This window comes from Cyanistes caeruleus, chromosome 2 (genome assembly GCF_971803275.1).
Source record: "Cyanistes caeruleus chromosome 2, bCyaCae1.hap1.1, whole genome shotgun sequence".
Classification (NCBI taxonomy): Eukaryota; Metazoa; Chordata; class Aves; order Passeriformes; family Paridae; genus Cyanistes; species Cyanistes caeruleus.
This window is the reverse complement of record NC_141702.1, coordinates 43730845-43756495: the sequence shown is the minus strand read 5'-3', so window position 1 is coordinate 43756495 and position 25651 is coordinate 43730845. Positions and strand designations below refer to the sequence as shown.

At 41.4% G+C, this 25651-nt stretch overlaps 1 protein-coding gene across 10 annotated transcripts in view; it reads right to left on the bottom strand.

Moving 5' to 3' along the window:
- Window positions 1-25651, bottom strand: part of PRDM1 (PR/SET domain 1) — a 102197-nt gene that overhangs the window by 28529 nt on the left and 48017 nt on the right. The window contains exon 1 of one of the 10 annotated variants that reach the window (XM_086876684.1): window positions 3491-3778. The exons of the other annotated variants lie outside the window; for them this stretch is intronic. Coding sequence (XP_086732810.1) covers window positions 3491-3496 — 6 coding nt within the window. The 5' untranslated portion in view covers window positions 3497-3778. Of the gene's footprint in view, window positions 1-3490; window positions 3779-25651 lie in introns of those variants that run through there. 10 annotated transcript variants of the gene reach the window in all.

Below are 25651 nucleotides of genomic sequence, written 5' to 3'. Positions count from 1 at the left end.
CAAAGGATTCAAAATAGTGACTGTATGTTTAGAGTTGATCGGGGAATCTGGAAGGGTTGGTCTGTAAGATCACTTTTTAAGTTTCTAAGAGTACAGTTGTCATTTCTACACGTCTCCTACCCCAGGGTGGTGAAATAACAGTCTTTTCATACCTATGTGTTGGCTGGGGGAGGGAAGAATTCCTCTGCTATTAAACACAACTTCTCATTAAATAGTTGACACCTTATCCTTCTTTAAATGTTGTAATGTTTACTTTGCAAAACCCAGGAAAGCTTTTAAAATAAAGATAGCAGAAAGATTCTTAAGCCGGGTGTCCTTGCTTATCTGCTCTTTATCAACCAGCTATTGTTTCTGGAGGAGCTCGTTGGGGAAGGTGGAGCAAAGGGGGTTAATGTTCAATAGGTATCTATCAGTTCCCCTGAAGGAATAGTGCTGCTGACAGAAGAGCAACACTGGGCTCTCAGCTACTTCCTGCAAATGTGACAAACCAGAGAGGGAAAAAAAAAAACCCAAAACAACTGAGGGCTGCAGCTACTTCTTCTTTTTTTTTCTTCTTATTTTTTTTTTCTCCCTCTCCCAAAACAACTAGTTTTAAGAAATACATTGTCCTTAGGAGAGATAATCCCACAATAGAGAGTCCATTAGAGGTATTAAAGCATTGGCAGCGCCTGATCTACAAGAAGGGCTCTGTCCTGACAATAGACAATTAAAGCTGATAAATCTGCACTACTTGTTGCCGTTCTAATTCCTCGTAATTGTATGCTACTTGTCCCTGCCTCCTGCGTCCAGGGATGAAGCATGCTTCTTTAATCTCCAGAGTACCTGACCTAGTTCCTATGTGGTCTTTTCAGGACCTGTTTTCTTCCCATCTGGACTTCTTCCCTCCTACTCTCCTTTCCTGCTTCTCTGCCCTAAGCATTAAGAAGAGGTTACGATAGAGGGCACAGAAAACACCAGAGCACAGCACCCGGATCAATAATTCTGGAGCCCCAGACAATGCACTAATCTGCAATAACAGCTAATCATGGTCAATTTGGCACACCAGTGATTAAACTGTACTTTTCATTAGGCTCAACAAGTAGAGCAGACGCACACTGACAATTCAAATTGCCCTATCAGTAAGAGCTGCCAAACTCATGTGCACTTCCCAGACTAGGTGCTTTGTGGGGACTTACCTGTTTTCTTTTGATATTGTATGAACTGGGACTCTTAGCTGTGTTTTCTATAAAAAACCAAGCCCCTGCCTCATTCCACTGCCACAAGTTCTCTTAAAGGGCTCAGTGGGTGAAATTGTGATATGCAGGATGCTGAAAAATGATCATTGCAATTACAAGTTCCCTCCTGGTCCTAACAAAATTCTTTGGTTTATTTTACGTCTCAAGGATATTGGGTGGTTTTTTCAAATTTCTATTTTTTTTTCCCATTGAATAAATCTTGGAATTCTGATGGTGACAGGGCAGAAGCATGAAAATGTGCATCACAGGATTTAGAAGACTGAGAACAAGGAAAAATTACTTTGGATCTATTTATTTTTCAAACTGAACTGTTCAGCCTACCTCACAGAGTATTTGGAGACCTAAGAAGGGTTTGGATTTTTTTTCACCCCTTAACTTTATGAACAAGCCACTACTGTACCCACCTTAGAAATCTACGCAGTTATTACCCTTTACATGTCATTTTGAAAGTGACCTTCCTGTCACCCTCATAGAACAATTTCTTGTGACAACAGTTTATTCTGGTTGCAGTCACACCTAACGGACCCCATTTTGCAAACTGCCCTGAAAGTTTCACCCGAGAGTTTACCACAATCTTTCTCTAAAGCACAGCACCAAATTCCAAGACTCCCAGAGACCAACCCCACACACTCAGAGGTCTCCTTCTGTTTAACTTTAGCTTATCATCCTTGTAGTAACTTGAATAAGTGTTAAAACTGCACTTGAAGTCGCTCTTAAAAAAAAAAAAAAAAAAAAAAAAAGAAAGAGCTGGGAAGATGTCAAATGAAAGCAGGAAATGTCTATTCTACTATTAATATTAATGAATCCCTAATGCATTTGCAACCCACTTGAGGTTAAGTCAGTAGAGTTCTTCTTCTGACAGCTATTCCTCATCAAACTACCACTGCTGAAGATGTTGATGCTTTCCCTTTTGCTCTGTAATCTTTAAACCAAGTTTAAATCACACCAGAGCCTACCACAAAATAATGTATTTTATCCTAAGTGAACACAAAGCCCTGGAGACAGCGGTTTAAAACAGCACACATGTCCGCTCAATTTATCATTTTAAGATAGGAAGCTGCCGCAACAAACAAAACACCTCCTTGAAAGTGGGACAGCAGCAGATTGTGGTGCAGAAAGCTCCAGGATCTTTTGTTTTCCTGGAGAGCAACAACAGGGCTTTGCAGAGAAAGACAACAGCCTCCCCTTGCTGAAATCTAAATCAGTTCATACAGGAAAGCCTGCCAACTGCTAGTTAGATGGTAGCAAAATATTGGAGATAATTCACTTTTCACGATAAAGCAGAAACAAGCAGGCATGCAGCACCCAGCAGGGGCTCAACTGATAAAACGGTGTCAAACTCAAACCATTTGTCAATTGGGAGGGAAGAGAGCAAGCTGAAAGATGGACTCAGGAAGTAGATTTATCTAGTGCGACACATTAACTAGTATAAATACTAAGGAAAAAGTAAACACATTTACTCAGCAGTATCTCTAGCCAGCGAAGAAAAGGCTTCTGAGCCTCAGACTCACGCTGGCCATCTAACCACTCAGCTGTCAGCTACAACAGCAGTAGCATTTTTCTTCTTGTGCAGGATTGCAATGGCATTTAATTCATGGCACTAAAAGGTTTTATTAAAAGTGTACATTATAATTAAGCAAAACAAAAGCGTGACTCGTGTGCTGTTCTAGTCTCCTCCCTCCACCCAGTAGCCAAACCAATAAAACCACCTTGGCAGCAAACAAGTCAGGTAACATACCCCGGAGAAGAGCACAGATTTGTTATAGAATCATTCACTTGGCGTCTGGCTTGTTCAAAACTGCCTTATCAGAAACTTCTGTGCCGGAGGCTCCCGAGGCAATGGAGGGGGCTGACAATGCAGGTCAGGCACAGTAATTCGCCAACAGCGTAATGTGGGGCACATAAACAAACTGGAATAATGCAGGGCAGAAGGGCTCTTTGGATGTATGCTTTCCATTGGAAAGTATAAACAAATAACACAGTCTGTGCACGGCACATCTCTGCTACAATCGCTGGCAAGAAGGAAAACATTTCAAAGGGCTTTAGGATACCAACTCACAGCTATGTGGCAACCTGTAATATCAAAGAATCGTGGAGCATACATTTTAACAGCCAATTTTAACAGCCAATCTAATGCAAACCTCAAAGATTAACAGCAAAGTAAGTAACCTGCATCTCCTCTCCCCCCCCCCCCCCAAAGAAATACAAATTAGTTCATAAAAAAACTACAGCACAGTTCTTTTGTTCAGCTGTACCTTCATGTGTCCACACAGCACAGGTTCCCCACCTCCAGCTTATGCATCTCAGGATTTTAGTCCATATGGAAAGTCTGTCATTTGCTCTCACACTCTTACACACACACACGCATGCTCACGCACACCACACCCGCACTCTTGCTCCCCAACACACACTGCCTAGAACTGCTCCGAGGATTTTAGAATTTCCTCTTGCTAGCAGATTCCTCCCTCCCCTCACATCCACTCCACCCCGTTCTGTAATTAGGCTTAACAAGAGCAATTAACAAAACAAACTCCTCTCCGCCTGGTGGCCTGATAATTCTGATTGTCATAATGTATTAAGATGTGTAAGTCAGTTTAAAATAAAGGTAAATTACAGCATTGCACAAGGGGCATTTTGCACTTATTTCTACTGCTTTTATCATAGGGATAATGAACATTCAGCCACACCTTTAATTTAAAACATAAAACACCAAAACTCACATCTGAACAGCAGAACTCAAAATTTATGCTTTTGAAACAAGACTATTTTGATTTTTTTTTCCCAGTTTGCTACAGGGCATTGCCCTTCTCCTATACACAGGAAACTCCTTAGAAAGATTTTTCATTATGGAACTACTTTGTGATCCTAAACATCCAAGGTGTAAAATGAAGTTTTAATGCATCTTCTGGCTTTACAGTTGTCTGTGAATAAACAGATTGCAGTTGTTCCTTTTGCCCTGCCTCGTGTCTAATAGCATGATACAGGAGACCAAAGCCTCAGCACTTTTCTGATGGTTTGTCTGTCCACTTTTAAATCACTTTCCTTCAGCAAGCAAATCACATAACTTTAGTGTCAGAATCATAAAAAGAACCAATTGAGGACTAACTGATTTCAGGTGGTCAGTGGAGAAACTTTGATGTTCTTTGATTTCAGTGAGTTATGGGTACAACACACAGAGAAAATTTACAGACAGCCTGAATTCCATTGGAAAACATATCTAGTTCTTGTTCCGCTTATACACTCCGTGAGTTTGTAATTAAAACTATCAACATTAAATGAGTAAACATATAAAAATCATAAGCACACAGAAGACCTGAAAATAAAACCAGTTTGATATGTGACAGGGACTTGGGTTCATGTGAACTGAAAAAAGCATTCTGTTCCCTACATACAGTCTGATTCACAATACCATCTGCCAACTAACCACAAACAATTAAAAAAAAAAAAAAAAAAAGACAAAAAGAAAGAAAGAAAGAAAAAAAAAAAAGAAAGAAGGCTGGTGTTGGTAGTATATTGTTGGAATTGTGCAGTTTCTGATAAGCTAGTTATGTTCACCCAAGTCAATGATTTCATTTCTGCTGGGTGTCAACATTTACACAAGAATAATTTGGGGGGTCAGAAAGACATCAGCAAATGAGATTTCAAAAGGTTTCATAACAGCACAGATTGCTCAAACCCAGGGAAAGGAGGGTTTCAGCTTCCAGAAGTTCACTCTTCTGCTTCTTCATTCCTCCTTCCCTGAAGCTGAGTCAAAGTTCTGTAAAAACCTACAGCCAACCATCAGATTTGCAAGACAACAGACACACATAAAAAAACCCAAGCTCTGCAGTGAGACAAACACTCCAAAATGTCAGTAAAAGGAGACCTATTATGGTGCAAACTCAGGCATTCTTTCAATTGGTAGGAGATGCCAGGAGATCTAAGACTGTGTACAAAAACTCAGTTCTGCAGCCTTGGCATAGGATGAACTATCTTTTTCTCCACTTCATTCACTGTTTAGAAAGAAGAATGCTGATACAAGAGCCATTTTTCCAGACTTTTTTCTCTCTCCTTTCTCCTTGAAAGGCCCAGTGCCTTACTTTAACCATAGACCATTGAAATGAAGACAACCAATTCTGACTTGTATTTTTCCACTTTGCTCATCAGAACAGCAGCACTTGAACGCTTCACAACCATCAAATAATGACTAATCTGATTTTCACAATACCTCCCCCATATGTTGATGAAGGTATTATTGCTATTCTCAGTCTGCAGAAGGGGTATGGAGACACAATGACATTAACATCAAAAGCATACATTACTTTCGGGATGCAGAGCAGCTGATTTACTCAGCACAGTGCATTATTTTATATGTTCAAAGCATTTCTCTTTCTGGCATCTGTGATGCCTCTGTATTTTGCAGGGCTTCATATCAGGCACTCAGGAAGATGTAAAAATTACTGCCCACCAGCAAAAGGCTTTGCTGAGGGGAATTGGCCTTAATCTTATTCTGAATCACAGGTAGGAATAATACATAGTTCTTCAGAGCAGAGCTCACCATCTCTGAGGGGAGAAGCATTTGTTCCTACCATGGCCATCTTACTTCCCTATGCAGCAGCAAATGAGATTGCGGGAAGAGGTGTCTTAAAGATAACATTTTGTTACACCACCCCCTAATTCATCTCCCCTAGCAAGCTTGTCTTATGCCTGAATGAGGCAAGTAGCCAGTTAACAGTAATTAAATGAGTAATTAAAGTCTGTATCATAATGCATAAGAGGATCAAATTGGAGTTAGGCAAACAACCTTAAACTCTAGAGAACTTGAATTTGGAATTTTAGTAATTTTTTAGCAATTTTTCTACAGTTTTTCTGATGATTTTTGAAACTGCAGATAGAAAAAGCAGAGATCTCATTACCTGGCACTACTATAATGCCTGCACAGATCAAGAACAGAGCTGAGGTGTTCTATCTGTCACAGGCAGACCTCTGCAGGAACCCTGGCAGACCTGGCTCAGAGCAACCATATGGCTGTTTTTGGCAAGGTCGGCACAAGCACAGTAAGGGGTAGGACGCTTCTGTTGATGGGTTTCATCAGGTGATAGGCTGCCAGCAGAGGAATGACTGCTTTCAGGTATCTTGATTTCATGCCAGGTGTGGTATGGAGCTTGTTCTTCCTCTTCCAGTGCTTGACTCAGCCTTCTGATTGGTTTCCTTGCCCAGCAAGTCCTCAGCTTGTTCCTCCTGACCCCTCTTGTAGTTTCCCTTTCCAGTCACTCACATCTACTACTCCCACACCCAGGCTCCTGTGCGCCAAGTCTTCTCATCAAGCTAGTTTCAGTCCCTCCTGGTTCCTCATCTGCACTGCACTTCTCTCCTGTTCTACTTTAGGCAAACATGACATGCTCTCCATCTCCACGTGCCCCTTCCTGCTGACCGGCAGGCCTGGCCTGCACAGCCTCCTCATCAGTGTGGTGCACTCAAGTCTGCAGGCACCTCCTGGTGCTCCTGTGCAGGCACGTAGCCCTGCGCTCAGTTCATGCGTTGAGCAGACATGGTGTCAGGCCAACTGGAACTCCTGTGACTATGTTAGTGTGGCACTGAGCCCGAGCTAATAAGCCCTGGTGAGAAGCCGGATATATTAGCTTGGGCTTAGCACTGTGCTAATGCAGTCAGGCAGCTTTTGGATCAGAGCTGGCTTACATCCCGCCCGCTTTTAACACCGAGCTTGCTCGTCTTCATCTACAATAACCCATAAAGATAAATCCCCTGGTCTTGTACTAACCTTACTCTCAGTTTCCCTCTTCCCTGACACTGCTGGTCTCCAGGCATAGTCTCTCGTCCTTCATAATCCCCTCCAGGTTCAGCTCTTGTCTGTAGGCTTTTAAAAACAGTTCCTTCTGATGACTCTCTGGCCTCGGGACGGTTTGCAATGAGCACGTGCTGAGCATGCACTCCTCTGCTCTCAGTTCTGGTGTTCCATTCTAGATCCAAGAGTGTTTACCCATTGGAGGGAGCCATGATGCCCTCCTGCAGCTCCTGGGAGGGCTGCTATGCCAGTCCTCTAGGCTGGCTTCTAGCTCAAAAGCAATTTTCCTGGGAATGGGAGTCAGAGGTAGAGGTGGGGGCATTAGCAGAATATGTTCTGGTCTTGCTCTAGCAGACACCCAAGGCAAATGAAGCACATGTGGAGATCCGTGAACTGGAAAGTGCTCCTGGCAGACAGGATGGCATTTGAGCATCCCAGACAATGACAGTCACCCTCCCTGCCACATACACTGCTGTTCCCCAAGATACTGAACCTGTCATTCAAACTTTGCACCAAAAAATGGGGGCTGTCATGGTGGAGATTACTTTTCAACAGAAAAGTCTTCACACTCCTCATGTTACCAGTACAATTTTTATCATAGCCAAATTCTTGGAAAAGACAGAATATATTTTGGGGGAAAATGCATCCATAGGAAAAGAAAATGCAAGAAACACCTGAGGCACATGTTAAGAATTTGGTAGATTTATGAAAACCTTAAAGTGAAATCTCCTAATGCAAGTTGTCTGTCTTAGCAATAGGTGATGCTAGCAGGGTACTAGATATACTTCCCTGAGATTTATTTTAGAGTTTTGAAAACTCTCCTTTGTATGAGAATGTGAATGTTGCCAACAGATGCAAGCTGCATACAAAGCACGTACATAGATTTAAACCCTTTTTCCTTGGTCTGCTGTTCCTCTTTCAATGACCCAGGCCAATGGACTAGAATCTCATTAGTTATACAACATGGCAAGGTTTGATAGAGACAGAGAAGATGATCCTATTCCAGTAAGTTTACACAATTTTCTCCTTTTCTTGTGCTAAATCCTAATGGGCAATGTAGGCAATAGAATGCTGAGACTCCTATATTTTCATCACTGTTAAGATTAGAAAAGTAAACAAGTGACTGTGTAATTGCAGTAGCTTGCTGTAATAAAACCAGATCCTTAAATGACTAATCTCTCACCAAATAATAACAGTAGAAATTTTCTTAGGAAAGAATAAATTTGCACCAGTCTGTCTCAGCATATCCCTCTCATTTAAAATGATTAGGGCTACATGCACACAAATCAGGCAACAGGGAGTAAGGGAAGCTTGCAATCAGACCTAATGTCTTCCCTTCCTCTCAGCCCCCAGTACAGGACAGCCACTTCCTTTCTACAAACGCTTTGCTCAGATCTGTACGCAAGACAGGCCACATCTTCCGGGGAGGCTCAAAGTCTTTGCAGACGCACAGTTGCCTTCAAAGCATCACTGGAAATCTGTGTGGGAAGACTCTAAAATATTAAAACCATCCTATACTCTTTTTTTTCTAAGCCAACAACAAACCCCCTCTAAACTTATCTATCACTTCTCTGCTCAGTTTATTCTGAGCTGCAGAATAAACTTTCTGACTACTGAAAAAGATACACAAATGCATAAGCTGCACCACATGTGCAAAGGAAAACAAATAGGGAAAATATGTATGTCCCTTCCAGGAAGACAGTTCTTTTCCAGAGCATTAAAATTATGCACAAGCATTTCCCCTATTACAAAAAGCAGGCAAAAAGAAAGCTGGTGTGGAAAAAATGCACTTCCAAATGTGGTTTATCTGTCCTAAATCCAAACTGACTTACCTTTTAGATCAACAATTCATTGTCATCTTGCCTGATTTTCTCCTTCCACAAGTGAACACTTGCCCTCCAGCAGATTCATAAGTCATTTAAGCCATTGTCTTCAGTTTTAAGAAATCCCCATCTGAAAGTTTGCTACGGCACTTGTAACCACAGCCCAGCAGCAAGCAGGACGCGATGCTGCTCCTCCTCGCGCAGTGCTCGGGCAGCCAGCCCGTGCTTACTGACTATAGACTAGAGATTGTCATGTTTTCTGTTTCCCCATTTCTACCCTGAGAGCCGGCCTGTGCAGCAGGATGAGTTTCAGAGATGCATCCTTCATACCCTCTCCTTGCTGCCAGATGTCCTCTGCAGCCAGTTCATCGCTTTCATTTTGTATTTCACAACAGCTTAGAAATTTTAATAAAAATTCCCAGGCTACTACTCCTGAAAAAAATATTAATTTTAAAGAAGGTGGAGAGGCCAAAAAATCTGATCTCACTTCTGAATTTCTCTAATTTGACATTTCTTTCTGATTGTCAGATCCAGGCTGCTGACAGTCCTTTATATACTTATTCCTTTGAAATATGGTCAAGCTGACAAGGTGTGGGGCAGTACAGTAGTGATGCTGTTCCTTGAAATACCTGGCGCATTTACACTGTGCTATCACAACTCACTGTACAGAGAGAAGAGGGTACTAACAGACCTTCAGGGGCTCCTGATCAGTTTTTGTAGATGGGTGCTCTGACTCCTACAGATAACGATGAGGATAAATCAATTGGTTTAAGTCTGGCAAGGAAGTAAAGACAAACAGGTACCAGAAATTCAGTGTACATATTGGTTACAGAAAACAGGCAAGGCACAGAGAAATATTTTTTCTGATTGATTTACATAAGAATAAATTCAAATTTTATAGGGTTGATGTGATTTTGCAAATCACCACATTGAAGACATCTAAACAAAGTCCATCTGCATGTTTATAAACATGTACAAGTGTTTAAGGGACACAATATGTTAAAAAAAAAGTCAACAATAATGGTTAGTCTATGCTTCCAATTATATTCTTTCTTCAATTAGTCTTGAAGAAACTAACACCTCTATTAATCATTTCAATTAACTCCACGCACCACATGACATCCGCACCAGCAGCCCATATGTTGCGTTCCAATCACCCAAATATTAAAGCCTTTTTAATTGATTGATCTAAAGAACATTCAACAGGCTCAAGGTGGCAGCCAGCCAGGAAATCCCAAAAGAAGATGACAAAAAGGTGGGGGTGCTAAACCAGCTTCCCAATTTGTTTTTCCTCTTCCTCCAGGGTTCACTAAGTTAATCCAATCACAGCCCATAAAGCCCCTTTTTAATAAAATAAATAAATAGATAAGAGAACACACATGTTGGCTTTCCCCCAGAGAAGCCCCCTCTGCTAAAGCTGGAGAGCCATCCTGTTAAGAAAGTGCCGCATAGAAGGGTGCATTTTTTATCCAGCAGAAATATTTAGCTTGGCTGCCCGCCAGGGAATGCTGAAAGAATAGACTGAATTAGGGGATTTACCTTCCACGTGTTTGGCACGCGTCATTAGAGGCTCTGAAGAGCTTGACTCTTTCGCTCTCTCACTCTCTGTTTTTACTCCCCCCCACCAGAGCTTTGATGCAGAGAATAAAGTACGAGCTATAAGAGCGGTTGATGTGTTGCAGTTCTAAATGTTGGCATGGTGGCTTTTGTGCTGTCGAAGAAAACCATTGCCCAGTTTCTGAAGGTTTTCTTTTTTTTTTAATTCCAGTCAGGTATGGGGTGATACATTTTAAAAGCATTTGCTTTAACACATTAAAAAAGAGCATGCTATTTTTCTTCCTCTCTTTTCCTAATAACAGCAACAAAATGCTTTTGAAGTTTTCTGTAGACAGATTTAAACTTGGAGAAAGTGGCTTTAAAGTAAATTCCATAAGTGAAACTCCAACCACAGAGCATTTTAGGAGCTGGTTTGAAAGGTTAGTTTTGTAACAATAACTCATGAATTCCTCTGTCGTTTGACTTTCATATGCTGTCACATGGACTTGGACTTACGTTATTTTAAAAAACACTTCTTTACCTGACTACTTTGGTCTTGCAAAAACCTATTAAGATCTATAACCAGAACATGTTAGTAGAGGTGGTTGGTCTATACCTCAAGTAACTTGAGCACCTCCTCAGAATTTCTAATTTGTGAAAGGAAAGGCTATGTTTTAAGTTAGCCTCTGCCACCTTAACTTAGGGCAAGGAGACAGGAAAGAAAAGGAAAAAACCCCACAGTTTCCAGATAAATAAAAGCATGGAGGTCCTTAAACAGTAAATGCAAATGTTTGTGTCTGCCACATGTGTCAACCCTGTTTACAGGGTAGAGTCTTGCAGATTGACTCCCAGTGGCACTAACAGCCACTCAACAACACTGAGCTGGTGTGAGCACTGGAAGAACCCTGCTGCAGCTGCCTCTGCTGTACTGTCTCATCACACTATCAGATAAATACAGGCCCTATTCACTCACAGTTTTTGTTGCTGCCATTTAAAACAAATCAGTTTAGAAGCTACTTGCTGACATGCTTACTCAAAGCAAGATTCAAGCAGAGTTTCTGAACTACAGTAGTGGCTGTATCCCATCTTCGCTTGCAAAAAAATCTGGGTCTGACTTCAGCTAATTCATGCCACCAGATGACAGATCACATGTGAATTTCCATCTCTCTTTCAGTAAAACCAGTTCATTGGGCCTTGCACGCCAGGAGATCCTGTGGGCTGCAGAAAAGCAATTTAAGGGATGGACACTAGCCCTCAGATGAAAATACAAGATATTAACTCCAGCATCAGAAGGGTGCTGAGGACCATCTCCTTGCTGAATGTAAAACACCTCAGCTGTAAGGACCTCCTCTTAGCTTAAGGGCAGACCCATAGTTTATCACTGCTTAAGTAAATCATTCATAATTCATACCCAGGTTGAAAACCACACAAATAATGAGTTCTCAGTATTACTCAGTGGAAAGTGAGAACTGGAGTTTTCCACCTAAACCTGTAAAGGCTGACAAGTTCAGACATGGTTTTGTGAGCTCCTTCCTGGACCCCACGTTTTTAATTCAATTTAAAGAAAGCTAGGCAGCCACTTCCCCCCTGTCTTTGAAGTAAAGATGTTAACATCCGTGCTAATAATACCAACTACCCCTTCTTTTATCAAAGGCTTCAGCAATCGCAAAGGCTTTCTTCTCATCACAAAGAAAAACTGCAAAGTAAAGCTGCTTAGTTCTGCTGCTAAGAGGGCAGGTTTGGCTCTGTACACTGCACAGATGCTAGCCAGTGCCCAAAGCACTGCTTTATAAATTCATAGAATTATTTCATTTACAAAAAAGACCCGTTAAGATCATACAGACCTTAATGATCATTCTAACCATGAGTCCAGCACCACCAAGTCCTCTGCTAAGCCATGTTTCTAAATGCCACAGCTGCATGGCTTTTAAATACCTCCTCCTAGAATGGTCGCTCCACCACTTTTCTGGGCAGCCTGTTTCACTGCTTGACAACCCTTATACTGAAGAAATACCCAATCAGAACTGCTCTTCATGCCAGAGGCTGTTTCCTCTTTTCACAGAGAACAAAAAAGACCTCACTGAGCCTCCTTTTCTCCAGGGTAAACCACTCCAGCTCCCTCAGCTGCTCCTCATAAGAATTTTGCTCCAGATCCTTCACCAGGTTTGCTGCCTTTCTCTGGGCTCCCTCTGGCACCTCAATGTCTTTCTTGTAGTGAGGGGTGCAGAGCTGGACCTGTTTAAGGTACAACTTCACCAGTGCTTAGTACAGGGTCCTGTACCAAGCTGACCACACTGTTGCTGATCCAAGCCAGGATGCCACTGGGTTTCTTGTCCACCTGAGCACAGGCTGGCTCATGCTCAGTCACTGTCGATTGGTAACTTCAGGTCCTTTTCTGTTGGGCAGCTTCCCAGACTCTCTTCCCCCAGCCTGTAGTGCTACAATTAACTTCTTGTAAACCAGCTGCAGGAGTCAGAATTTCACCTTGTTGGACCTCATACAATTGGCCTTGGCCCATTGATCCAGCCTATCCTGTTCAGATCCCCTTGTAGAGCCATCCTATCCTCCAGCAGATCAGCACTCCTGCCCAACATGGTGTCGTCTGTGAACTGACTGAGGGTGAGCTTAAACCCCTTGTCCATGCAGTTGAAAAAGACACGAAAAAAATCTGGCCCCAGTACTGAACCCTGGGGAACACCACTGGTGACCAGCTGGATGTAACTCCATTCACCATCACTCTCTAGGCCTGGTTATCCAGACAGGTTTTTACTCAATGAGGAGTGTCCCTGTCCAAGCCAGGAGATTGCTGTGGGAGACAGTATCAAAGGCTTTTCTGAAGTCCAGGTAGACAACATCCACAGCCTTTCCCTCAACCCCTAAGTGGGTCATCTGGCCATAAGGAGACAAGGTAAGTCAAACAGCACCTGCCTTTCATAAATCCTGAGCCTCATCCCCTGGTTCTCTTTTATGTGTCAAGATGTTCTGCTCCATGTTTCCAATGGAGTATCTTTGCTGCTAACTGAATCTCCAGGTGACTGGCCGTGCAGAATTTGCGCACTGTACACTAGCAGCATTAGGAATTGCAACAGATAATTCCCCATCAGTTGTTTCCACATTATCAGAAAATAGAGCATGTACTCTGGACTGAGAGTCCCAAATGGGAAAATTCCTCTGTGGAAAGACTGCAAGTTTAATAGAAGGTAATAGTGAATGAGCCACTGAGAGTAGCTCAGTTGGTTAGAGCATGGCACTAATAATGCCAAAGATTTGGGTTTGATCCCTATATAGGCCATTCACTGAAGAGATGATCCTTGCGGGTCCCATCCGATTCAGAATATTCTGAATTAAGATGTGAATGCTTTAGGCTCTCATTCCATGACAAAGTGCCACAGGGCAGTATGTGCTAGTAAGGGAAGGCTTCCCTGTAAGGGAAGGCAGGCAGTTTTCCCCACGCCACTGGCACAGGGCTGCCTTCCTGTAAAACACCCGGTGACGCAAAAGGTGCATTTCTGCAGCTCTGGCCCCCAGCATGTATGATCCCAGGAACATGTGGGTTTCTGTGACTATGACTGGAAACTGCCTGCCTGCTTTACCTCTTTAGTAGATACAGTGAGGCTAAGTGTATTTCATTATTGTGACTGACATTTTGAAACTCAGGTCAAATAACAAAGAGCATTGGCCTGACAATATCAGTTCAGTGGCAAATTGCTTGATGTATTTGTCACCATTAAAACAAACTTGTGTTTAAACACAGTCTGTTTATCATATTTGCAGAAGAAAAATTTGACCTTTAAAGAGAAATAAAAGAGCTCTTTTTTTCCTCCCCACATCTCCTCCCTCTGTGTTTTTAATTAAAACCATGAACCAACACATGTATCCATCCTTCCTTCTGTAATAGCCTGGGATTCCACTCACAAATACTATACAGATAAAACGAACATTTATGTGTTAGTGATTCACAGTGCAGTAAATTCTCCTTCCCAAACCTGCCGTCTTCATTAAAATCTTATTTGCTTTGTAATCTCCTTTGATCGCTAAAGTTATAAGAAGCCCCCTCCTCTTCTTTTGATACTATCAGTGTAGCTTTTGACCAGAGAGCGTGATGAATTAAATGTATGACAGATATGACAGGTGAGGAGTGCTTGGAGAGGGCTTAAACAGCAGGGATAAGACAAAGCCCCCATTTAAGAACAAAACCCCTACCCGATGGCTAGCCCGTTAATGACCAACCACTCTATTTGTCCTGGTGGATGAGGAGCAAGCTGATACTACAGACAAAGCTTTGTTAGCCACAGGGCTGTTCTTCAATCAGGCCACACAACCAACTAATTGAAATGCCCAGTTTTTCCCCCTCAGGATTTGATATACAAGCCAGGGGGTTTGTAGGTATACTGTTTTCTTTTTCCTTTTTTTCCCTTTATAATGTATTAATTCAGCCACCGCAAGTTTACAGCTGGACTAAGTGGAATTACACCATATAAACCTAAAAATCTATCTGCAGGGATCCAGCTAAGCCCTGGAGAGAGACAAGTCCAGCAATACAAATCCAAGGAAATTTGGAAGTCAATCCATTAGGATTACCAAGCCTTTGATTTTGGAAGTCACAGGCTCAAAATATGGAAGTGATGAACTCTATCTTCCTTCATTTTAGCCTCTTTTCAGAGGACTTATTGACCCCATTTTTTTCCTGCTAAAACACATTGATAAATGTGAACAGAATTATATTTGGTTTCCACTATATTTTAAATGAAGGAAGACATGAAAATATCTGCTTTCCTGAGCTTGTGGGTAACATACCCTTTAAAATTTCACACATATTTTCTACATATTTAAAACTGCCACAAGCAAAGTCATCACTCTACTCATCAGCTAAAGGCCCCTGTCCCCCTCTTTAAGGTTCATGTTACGTCCAGTGTAGCTTGCTGTACCTAAATATGGAGCTTCAGGCACTGGTAACTGTAAACCACTGGCTGCTTCCCAGAGGTGAAGAAATCTCTGTGCCCCCTGCAGACCAGGATTATATTCTCAATGGGCAGTCTCTCATTTTAGCCCACCAATCTGCAGTTAGCAGAAGGCCAGGAGTTTCCAGGGGTAGGTGCCAATGCAATATTCACTGTTAAACCCAAATGGTAAAGAAAGATTGGATTTTAGGGATGTGGTAACGATCTGGGTATAATGGAAAACACTACCTGAAGCAAGCAATTTCACTTTCAAAAGAAATTAATTTTTTATCTCTTTACTCCTTCCTCTCTTGCCCTCACAGTGTGCTGTGGCTGAATCATTTGTGCTGGTATCAGGAAACCTGGGTTCTGTTCTTAGCTCTTCCACAGGCCTAGTGTGTGGCTTCTGGCAAACCTCAGACCCTTTCCATGCCTCAGTTTCCCTATATAAAAATGCAAATATTCCTATCTATTTCAGAAAAAATGTGGTCCAGTGGTTTGAACCCTAGAGTCAAGATGTCTGAATCCTCAAACTGAATATGGTACCAATTTCTGTGGTCTTTGAAGCAACTCCCTTACCGACCCAAGGGGTCAGCTTCCCCTGGGAAATGCTGAATGGCCAAAACCCAGGCTTCCTGGTAGAACATATGCGCTATTTTCTGAGTAAATGATGGTGCTCTCTGGATAAGAGCTCAGCCTCAACTCACAGTGAGACCACTTATATGGAATGGAAAAGAAAAGGCGGTCTAAACTACAGCCAGCAAAGCTTTCAGGAGCTGCTCTCACTAGAAGGCCACGGTGACCTTCTTTCTGAGTGCTTGTCTCCAGACCACCCAGAAGAGCTGGCCTGACTCTGGCTCAACCATTACAGTTCTAATTCAGCATGTGGAAGCATAAGGCTAAAGTTCCAAAACTTCACCATGCAGGACAAAGGGCTGAAATGAAAGCTTTCCCCTTCCCCAGGGAGTGCTCTGGAACTTTTGGCCATATTGCAGCAAACCACTGTGTCTCTCACGCTCTCTCGTCCTCCACTTTTCCTCCATGGAAACCCCCCCAAAATTCTGAGTCCATTCAACTCAGAATAATTTGCAAACTTTTGGAGAGCAGAAAAAGCACTTCCTCTCTGGCCCTATCTCATGGTTCTGACTCACTGGACACTTGCAATGGTTAATTAAATAATGTTTGGATATTCATGATACGTAAAGCCCCAGACAAATGCTAAAAGTGTCTTATTATGATGCATAAAAGGGTCATTCAAAGAGAACAACCTTACAGAAATAAAGAGGGGAATACTGTTAACCTCACAGAAATACACATTTTTTTCACTACAGACTCAAATAAAGATAGAGTTGTTACCAGGATTGTCACTAACCTTGTACTGAAAAAAAAAACCAGACTGATTTTTAGGAAAATAGGGATTCAGAACAGTAAATAAAGGGCAAGGGAGGTGCAGGAACAAAAAAAAAAAAAAAAAAAAAATTAATCTGGTGTATTTTGTTTTTGAATGTGCAGATCTGAACAGAAGCTGCATTTTTTCAGACAGCTTTCCAATCTCCCTATTAGATATAATGTTATAGTCTTATTACACATGTTGCCTACTAGATGTGCTTTGACTTTTATAGATGTCAACCCCATTTCTTAATTCAAGACATTTGTCTCTTGTGATCTCTGCGCCTCTGGGTTAGAGTTCCAGCCAAAGAGGTGAGCCAGCTTTGTATTTGCAATGCAGCCATAAAATCCTCTGGTGCTACATCCCTGAAAACTGCTGCTCCCTGCAAAAAGGCCTGGATTTTGTCTGTCTGCAGCTCAGCACCCAGAAAGGACATTTTGCAGAAGGGCTCAGTGGACATTCAGGAAAACTGCTTTCAGGGCCTTATCTGAAGGACAATACTTAACTTTCACCACCTGGACCTGGCCCCTGAAAGGAAACAGTCACACTCAATTATTGTCTTTTTCTAGACAATTACTATTTAATAAAACTTCCAGCTGATATTAACTGGTGGAAAAAAGGCTATTTTTAGTCAGGACAGTGATTCCCCCTCACTCCTTTCATCTATGAGTAATGTATTTCCTTTTGCTCTCAGTACCACAAACCAGTCCACACCAGATGCTCAGTATTAGGTAAAATTAAAAATGTGGGCATCATACCCTTTGAAAGATGCTTTGAACTCAAATTAATATACCTAAACCCACTATTTAAATTAAAGATATCCTGTCTCTCTGCTGTGTAGTTTTCCCTTTTATCAGAAGGGGAATTTTAGTCCATTTAAAGGTTTTTTGGTTCAGCTCCACAGACCACGCTTTGACTTAACAACACATTGTAATTTCCTTTTAGCCACAAGAATAAAGGAAATGTATAGAAGCAACACCATAATCTTGTCAAGCACTCTCTTTCGTTTCCCTGAACAAGCCTGTCTGAGAAAATGTGAAGCCTAAGATTTTTAAGATGTTATCTGGAAGATGTTTAGATCATGGAACACTTTTATTGAAAACAGACATATGTATTTTAATGCATCTACTGATGTACCCACACACATAAAATATATGCCTACTAAATTCTTTTATGGACAAGAGCAGAACATCTGAAACCTGAAGAGGTTTTTCAGACTTCAATCCTTTTGCCTCAGCATTTTACCTTTTCCAGACTTTTGCATCTGCATGGATACTTGAGAGTATTCCCACCAGGGAAGTAACAACCCAGGAGTGCCTGCACAGATTCACCTGTGAGCAGGGCTCTGTAACTGCTGTCAGAAGTAAAAACGTGGGAGCAATGTAAAATACACTGATTTCTCATGTATCTCTATGCATATATGTAAAATGGACTCCTGTATGACTTGTGCCATTTATTTCCACCTTTGATCTTTTTCGGAACACAATTATTTAAATGCAACTGCTCTGCTTCTGGAGCTACAGGACTTGAGGCAGGTTACTTAACATAACTGGACTTTACATTTCATAAGCAAACACCACCCACCTTCACATTCAGCCCATGCCCTCCTGATGTCTCCCTTGATGTCATCACTGACAATGTTCAAACTACAAGCAGAGGTGCACCTTCCCTTTGGCGCTGAGCCATGGAGCAGTGAATGCCCTGGTTTATGTTCCGTGGGACCAGGAGCCACATCCTGTCACACACAGCAAGCCTGGGAGGCACCTGCATGTGCTTTTGGATGCTCTTGGGGCACCCAAGTATGCATGGGATGCTGTTCCCTCTGCAGACCCTGAAGTTGCTCTTGGTCCTTGGCAGCTTCACCAAGGTGCTGGTGAGGCACTGCAGGGCAGCTTGGCCCTGGCCACAGCACAGCACAGGAAGGGGGACCTCTCAGTAGAAAACCCAACCACTAGGCTGTAGAAACTGATGCTGCTGAACCTACGGCACTGGACAAGTGGAGAGGTAATGGTTGGCAGTGCTAACAATGCCATGAAAAGTACTCCAGGGCAAGGCAAAAGAACAAGTTAAGCATCTGCAAGTTCTCTCAGTGCTGGTTAGACAGCGATAGTAAGAAAGTTTATCCCCAAGAGCTTTCTCCTCACTGAGGGTGTTGAGTTAACTGGAGGTGACCTCTCACTGACCCACAGGCAGCATCTGCAAGTGGTATGTGGTAGTGGCGGCCAGGAAGCACTTCTCCCAAGCAGCGCCTTTCAAAACACCACTCCGAAAAGCAACAGCTGAGGTGACCCAGGAGTCAGCCGCTCAGCCCTGTCCAGCGTGGAGGACTCCCTTCAATCTCCCTTCATCCTCCCGGGATTCCATCCATCTTCATTTGCTTTTTCTTGCTGCCATTTCCTCTGACTTTTCAAACTTGGGACACTGGTAGCTATTATTCATTCTCTTGTTTCTTACCAGCCACACAGCTAAGAGCTGCAACTTTCCATCAACAAATACCATATCAGTTGTTATTTAGGCATTCTTTTAATCACTGCATTTTTTTCCCAGGTATTTCTTGAGCAAAAGAAGGGTTTACTGCATTATTGCAGTTTGGAAATCTGAGAGAGCAATATCTCAATGTAATTACTAAGTGCCACTCTGGGTAACCACAAAATAACTTGCTAATGAAAACTGTGAATAGGAAGAAAAATATAAATGAGGTATAAAGAAAGTAACTGTCCAAACCATTTGAATTTCAGCAAGTATGAACAAACCTCTTCATTATGTACCCTTCTTGTCTATAAAAAGGATGGAAGACATGAAGCAGCAGGACTTAACGCTTCCATGACAAACAATGGTGCCAACACCAAGAGATTTTCCAATTTCCTGCTATAACAAACCTTTTAACTCTGGGTAATTCCAATAATTTTAGTCATCAACTTGCAAAGAGGCGTAACTCGTATTCAGTCGACATGAATTTGAGTAATCCTGTTGCCACGTCTGGTTAAGAGAAGACAGATAATAATACATTTTGGTTTCACAGTAGGGAAGGGGAAAGCTATCTCTTCCTCTCCACTTCTCAGTACTTCAGGAGGAACACAGGAGAAATGGAGCTGCTGTGAGGAGAGAGAATTAGCGTGGGAGATGAAAAGGCAATGGGAGTCCTGGTAGCAGATTTGGGAATAGGATCATGTTCACCATTCTAACAACAGCCCCCAAAACTCTAATACCTCAACTTTTCTCCCCAAATACGAGAAAGCAGGCTCTCTAGCTTGCATTAGAAGATAACAATGGTGAGGAAGGCATAGAAATGTGCAGCTGGTGACAAGAACCTCTCAGCTCAATGGGAAAGACAGAAGGAGTCCAGGATTTTGTGTAAGAGGAAGAGATCTAATGACTTCCCCAAGGTTTAACTGAAAGCAGACAGCAAGAATAGGAGCTGAACCCATGAGTCCTGAATCACAGCCCTTTGTCTCAACCACAAGACCCTCCTTCCCCTTGGATGTTTACACTATTTAGGGTAATCAAGAAAAAGACTCCTTTGCCCACCTAAACCAGGAAGAAGAGCAATGGGCTCCAAAGGAATGTCAAACCTTACTATTGCTCCAGAAACAGTGTTGTTTCCTATGCTGGTCATCTGTGTTGAATCAAGATCCATTTTGATTGCATTAGGTTAGAAAATACAGTGCCTTTCTTAGAAAAGATGCTAGAGAGCATGTCTAACCATGCAGCATGCTCTGTTGCAAAGCCTGCAGAGCCAGCTCTAAACCCCACTGGCTGTGGAAAACTGTGTTTTGAGGGGTATTGCGGCATCAAGAGAGCAATGCAGATACATTAACAACTAAATATGTTTTACAGCTCAGAAAGGCACACAAATTCAGGTTCAGGAACATATTCACACAGTTTCCAAGGCTACCTCAATCACTGCTCATACTCCTGAAGGCTGCTGAACCTTGTTACATTATGCAAGCATGATCTTTCTTGCTTTCTGGTTTTGCAAAGGTTAGGAAAGGATGTGGTTGTGCTCAGCGTGTTGTGAAGTAAACAGCAAGGAGCTATTTCTTGAGATTTTTTTAGCTAAGGATTTTCCTGAAGAACAAAACTCTCCCAAGCAAATTCAGACAGGTTCTTTAGTCTAAGAGGGACTTTTCCATCACAGCAGTGAGGCAAAAAAAAAAAAAAGCAAAAGCCTTAGTAAGATGGGTCTCATACCTTAGTAGAACAATAGTTTTTATGAAGTTGCCTTTTCTATCAGAGGACTGTGCTGAGTGACTGAGAAGACCTAGACTTATCTTTTCTAACAAGTCTTCTAAGGTATTTCTAAGAAATATCACAGTGGTCTAAACATTCAGATATTTTCAGAAGGGTGAATTAGTAAAGCAATATACAGATATTTTTTTCAGGGCAGACCATACATAATAAATTTTCCATCTTCGGAAAAAATTCTAGCTGAGTGAGCAGTATACATGTATGTGCATGCCCATGAACTCACACTATTTTCAGTATCAAGACCATCTTCAAGCAATTTCTCACTCTTATAGTGCATTCATCTTATGTAAAACAGATGCATGTCTTTGGGGTAGGCTTTTGTCTTTTAGTCTTAGATTGTGAATACCCCTTTTAATTAAAACGGGAAATACAAATTTCCTCATTTAGTTCCAAGCCTGAAGCCCACTAGCATACGCAGCCATCTGCAGATTCAGCTGGAACCCTTTCAGCACCCCACAGTAAGTCTGCTGGTTAAATTAAGGATCTTTGGACATGTCCACTGAGCTGTGCCCTTGTACACCAGCTGTAGCAAAGCTGAACCAGTAGTACTGTATCCATCCTGAGTCCTGAAACTCCATCTCCAATTTGAGTTAAACAGTTACATTATTACTATTTAAAAGCTGCAGAGCTGATGATAATGCCACCCTTGTTGGGAACGCCTTTTAAAGTCTCTGCTCTATGCTGTGCCTATTGGGATGTAGAACTAAATAAGGAAAGCAGCAAACATTGCAAATGGAGATTATCAAACTGCACAAGAGGCAAACCAAGGGAGTACACCTAATAATCTTTAATGCAAAATAATTCAGTCCTTTCTCATTAAAATATATGTTTTTAAAATCTTCCCTTTTTTTCATGTATGCAAATGAAGGTGAAAGCAGTCATCTCCTTTCCTGATGATGGAAGTGATACCAACTATTATGTCAGTATTAAGTGAACTTCCTCCCATCCATTTCTGTCCAGTTAATGTCATCTGACTCAAATGTGATTACTAAAAATGGGCTGTTCAGTTCCAACAAACTGAAGGCATGCAAGTTTACAGATACAATTGCTTCAGACCCCTCCTACGGGTGATCAGATTGAATCTTAAGAGGGTGTCTATTGAATGGACTCAAAGAAACACATTTTCACACCTGTCAGGCCTGGATTAATATCCCTGCTAATTGCACTTTAGGAACGGCCAATTAGTTCTAGTTATAGAAGCTTTCATGGGTAAGGGGGAGAAGCAGCCTGTTACCACCATCAGGACTCATTGTTCCCCTGAATAGATTTGTGTCCCAAACTGCGCGTGCCTCAGCGGTTTGACTGGAAGCCCTGCTGCACGCCACTGCAATGACGCCTTTATCCCAGCCCCAAACCCGCTTTAATGAAAGAGATGGCAGAGGTGACCATAAACATAAAAGGAAAATAAACTAGTGCTATCCTGAAATTACAAAGCCAGAACCGTTTTCAAGCCAGAAGCGGTTTGCTGAAATTTCTTAATAACCGAAGCTTATTTTTTGTCTAAAATAAAATCTTGGTTTTGCTCTAAAGTGACAGTACTTTGTAATAAAACACTTGCTCTAGCAAGGAAAAAAGTCCAGTAATGTGTCTGGATTTGCAAAAGGCTGATAAGTGAAGTTGTGGCCTTGAAGTGGCAGCCTGAAGAGTGACACTGCAGCGCCAACATCACCGGTGGGATACTTGAAAACAAATCAGGGACCAAGGGTTAGTCCAGCCATTGGAACATGACAGGAAGGCTAGTTAATAAACACCAGCTAACTCCTTCAATTACAGCAATAAATTGTTGAATTGGTTAAATGTCCACAGGTTCTGCCCCAAACACCTCTGTGAACTGTTTAATTAGCAAACTCTTGCATCACTGGACAGTCGGATCCTGGTGAGCATGGGGAATGCTGGGCTCCTGGGGAGTGAAGGGCGCTGGTGCCCCACACAGCTCGACTCTGCAGGGCTTGCCTTTGAGCCACGCAACCTGCTATGTTTTAACAGCTCTGGAGATTATTCATTCAGTGACACCGTGGTTTTTTTTGAAACAAAATTAATACCGTGAGGGCAAAATACAGCTTGGTTGCCATTCTTTCCACATCAGTTTTCTGCATTTTGATAAGAAGCCCCACAAATTACAGCTTCTCACCTGCTGCAAGATTAGATAGCCGCGCATGCAAGACGGGTTACGCAGCACAAGAGATACCGATTACCTGGAAACTGCATGTGGTACAAAACAGACCTGCAGATTAAAAGTCAGCAAGCCTATTTCTTGAAAATATTTAACACACTGAATTTGGAATTATCTCACTAAGAGTTAAGAACATTTGAAACATTGCAAAATGATTTATCATTAAGATTACTGCTGGCTGTGAAGAGTATTTAGATAATATTCATGAGGCATAGGCCACAAAAGCATTAAAAAATCCTGATACAAAACCAAATTTTTGATAAAGGGTATTTTACAAAAAAAAAAATAAAATCAATCAATCAATTAATTAATCATTATTTCTTCTGAATAAAGCAACAAGTTAAAGTTGATCACTGAGGATCAATTAATAGTTAAAGACTCATGTATGTTTCCTTCAATGGACTTTTAATCATTGTGATAAACTACTGATAGCACATATTCTCTTACCAACTAAAAACCATACACTGATGGAGTGGAAAAGAATGTGTGGCTTTTAAAAATGTATTAATAATGATTATTAATAATATTAATAAAAATAATATTAACTTGTTGCTTTATTCAGAAGAAATTATTAATAATATCAATAATCATTATTAGCAATAATTTCATGTCTGAAAAACAACTAGACAAGGGAGATAAGTACTATTTGTTTAGACAGTGAGGAAAAATTGCATTTCCCTGATGAAGTTTTCTTAATAAACTAAACCCAAGGTAAATTTATCACATTGGGAGTAAAAATACATACAGTGTTTGCCTGTGGAAAGCTGTAAGTGATTGCTCCCCGTCTCTCTAGCAAAAGTATTTCTTTGGAAATGGCTCTAGGCAGAAACGTTCATTTAGAACCAATTTTTTAATAACATTGAAGAAATGTACTATTTTACACAGATGCCTGAGAGGTTAAGCATGGATCCTCAAAGGATAGCCAGAGAACAGACAGGGTAATTCGGTTTATTGGGTTGGACTATGCCCTATCCTCCACTTTGCAAAAATGCACAAGTCATTGAACTAAACTCAGGATGCTCCTGGCTGAACTTGGTGGCTCCTGGGATTCCTCTCCTGAGTACTGTGTTCTCCCACTGAGCCACAGCAGTAACTCAAGCTCTCAGATTCTCCTCCAGGTATGTACAGGACAGGTCCACATCTGCTCTGGGAAAGCTGTAGGTTCAGCATTGTTACTGCCTCAGGTTTAAGGACATAAATGGTCTTATTTAATTTAACATGCACATCTTGCACAGCTAAGCAAAGCAAACTTTTTAAATTCAGGTTCACAGGAAGATTTCTGTTGACTTTTAGTCACTGGGTCAACCTTGTACAGAGCAATTTGAATGCTTAATGTTAAAGAAAATAGTTCTGTTAAATTGATATGTATTGAAAACTGTTCTGTAAAAAGTTGTGTACTGACTGTTGCAGAATCCAAGGGTTTAATGTCTGTGCTGCTTGAGTGGACAATGTAGAACTACTCTGGTGGATTTTTGTTTTCTTATTTTTTTTTTCTGTCTTTTTTTTTTTTTTCTTTTTTCCCTTTTAATTTTGTGATACTAAGCGAATTAACATCTCTGAAGTCTCGGGGTCTCAGGACAGGCTTTCAGGCGACACCGATTAGCACAGCCTTGCTGAATTAAACAGACTGAAACAATTCAGGCCATTGACAATCCACGGGGGCAGGGTGGGGAGAAACTGCAAATTAGGAAAAGAATAGAGGACACAATACCCGCACTGATGTCCTGGCACACAGGCTTTTATTCTGGAGATAGTTTACAAGCAGTTCATAACCTTTGGACTCCAGACAGTCTGTAGAACCAACAAGAGGAGGTTCAAGATTTGGTCTGAACTTTCCATCCAGCCCCAGTAGTGTCAATATTTGGAGGATGCACAGGAACTCATAAAGTCTCCGTAAAATGGATGTTAGGGAAAAAAAACCAACCCGAAACCTGTATTCATAAAATCTTTTTAGACTGTGTTGCTTTAAGCCAAGAAGGTATTAAGAAGATAAAAATTCATAATTTTGCTGTGCTTAAAAAAGGAGTTTCCCAGCCAAAAAGCTAAGGCATTTTTGTTTAACAAACCTGGAGTTCAAAAGCTGCCTCTTGTTCCAGGTTCCTAATTTCTAATTTGCAAATTTTGAATTATAAGTTTAAACATTTTGCCATTCACAGAATAACTCCTAGAAATGGTGCAGGTGTGACTTTTCTGCCAAAGAAAAAGGTGACTGGAGAATTCACAAATCAAAATCACTTATGTTCCAGGCCTGTCAATATTTCATTGATCTGTTTAAAATATGTTAATCTTTCATTCTGTATTATCAATCAATTCAGTCATCATATCAAACCATACTCTGTTAAGAGAAAATTATTTAAACAAGGTAACAAATTAAGGTTTTGTTCTTTGATAGTCATTTTAAAAGACTAACTAAAAAAATTTACAGGTGCGTGTTTTATTTCGTGAATGCAAGACACTTAAAATAATCATTCTGTATGCCAGACTTTCATGTCATGCTAACTAGGAAGTGACATTTACTATT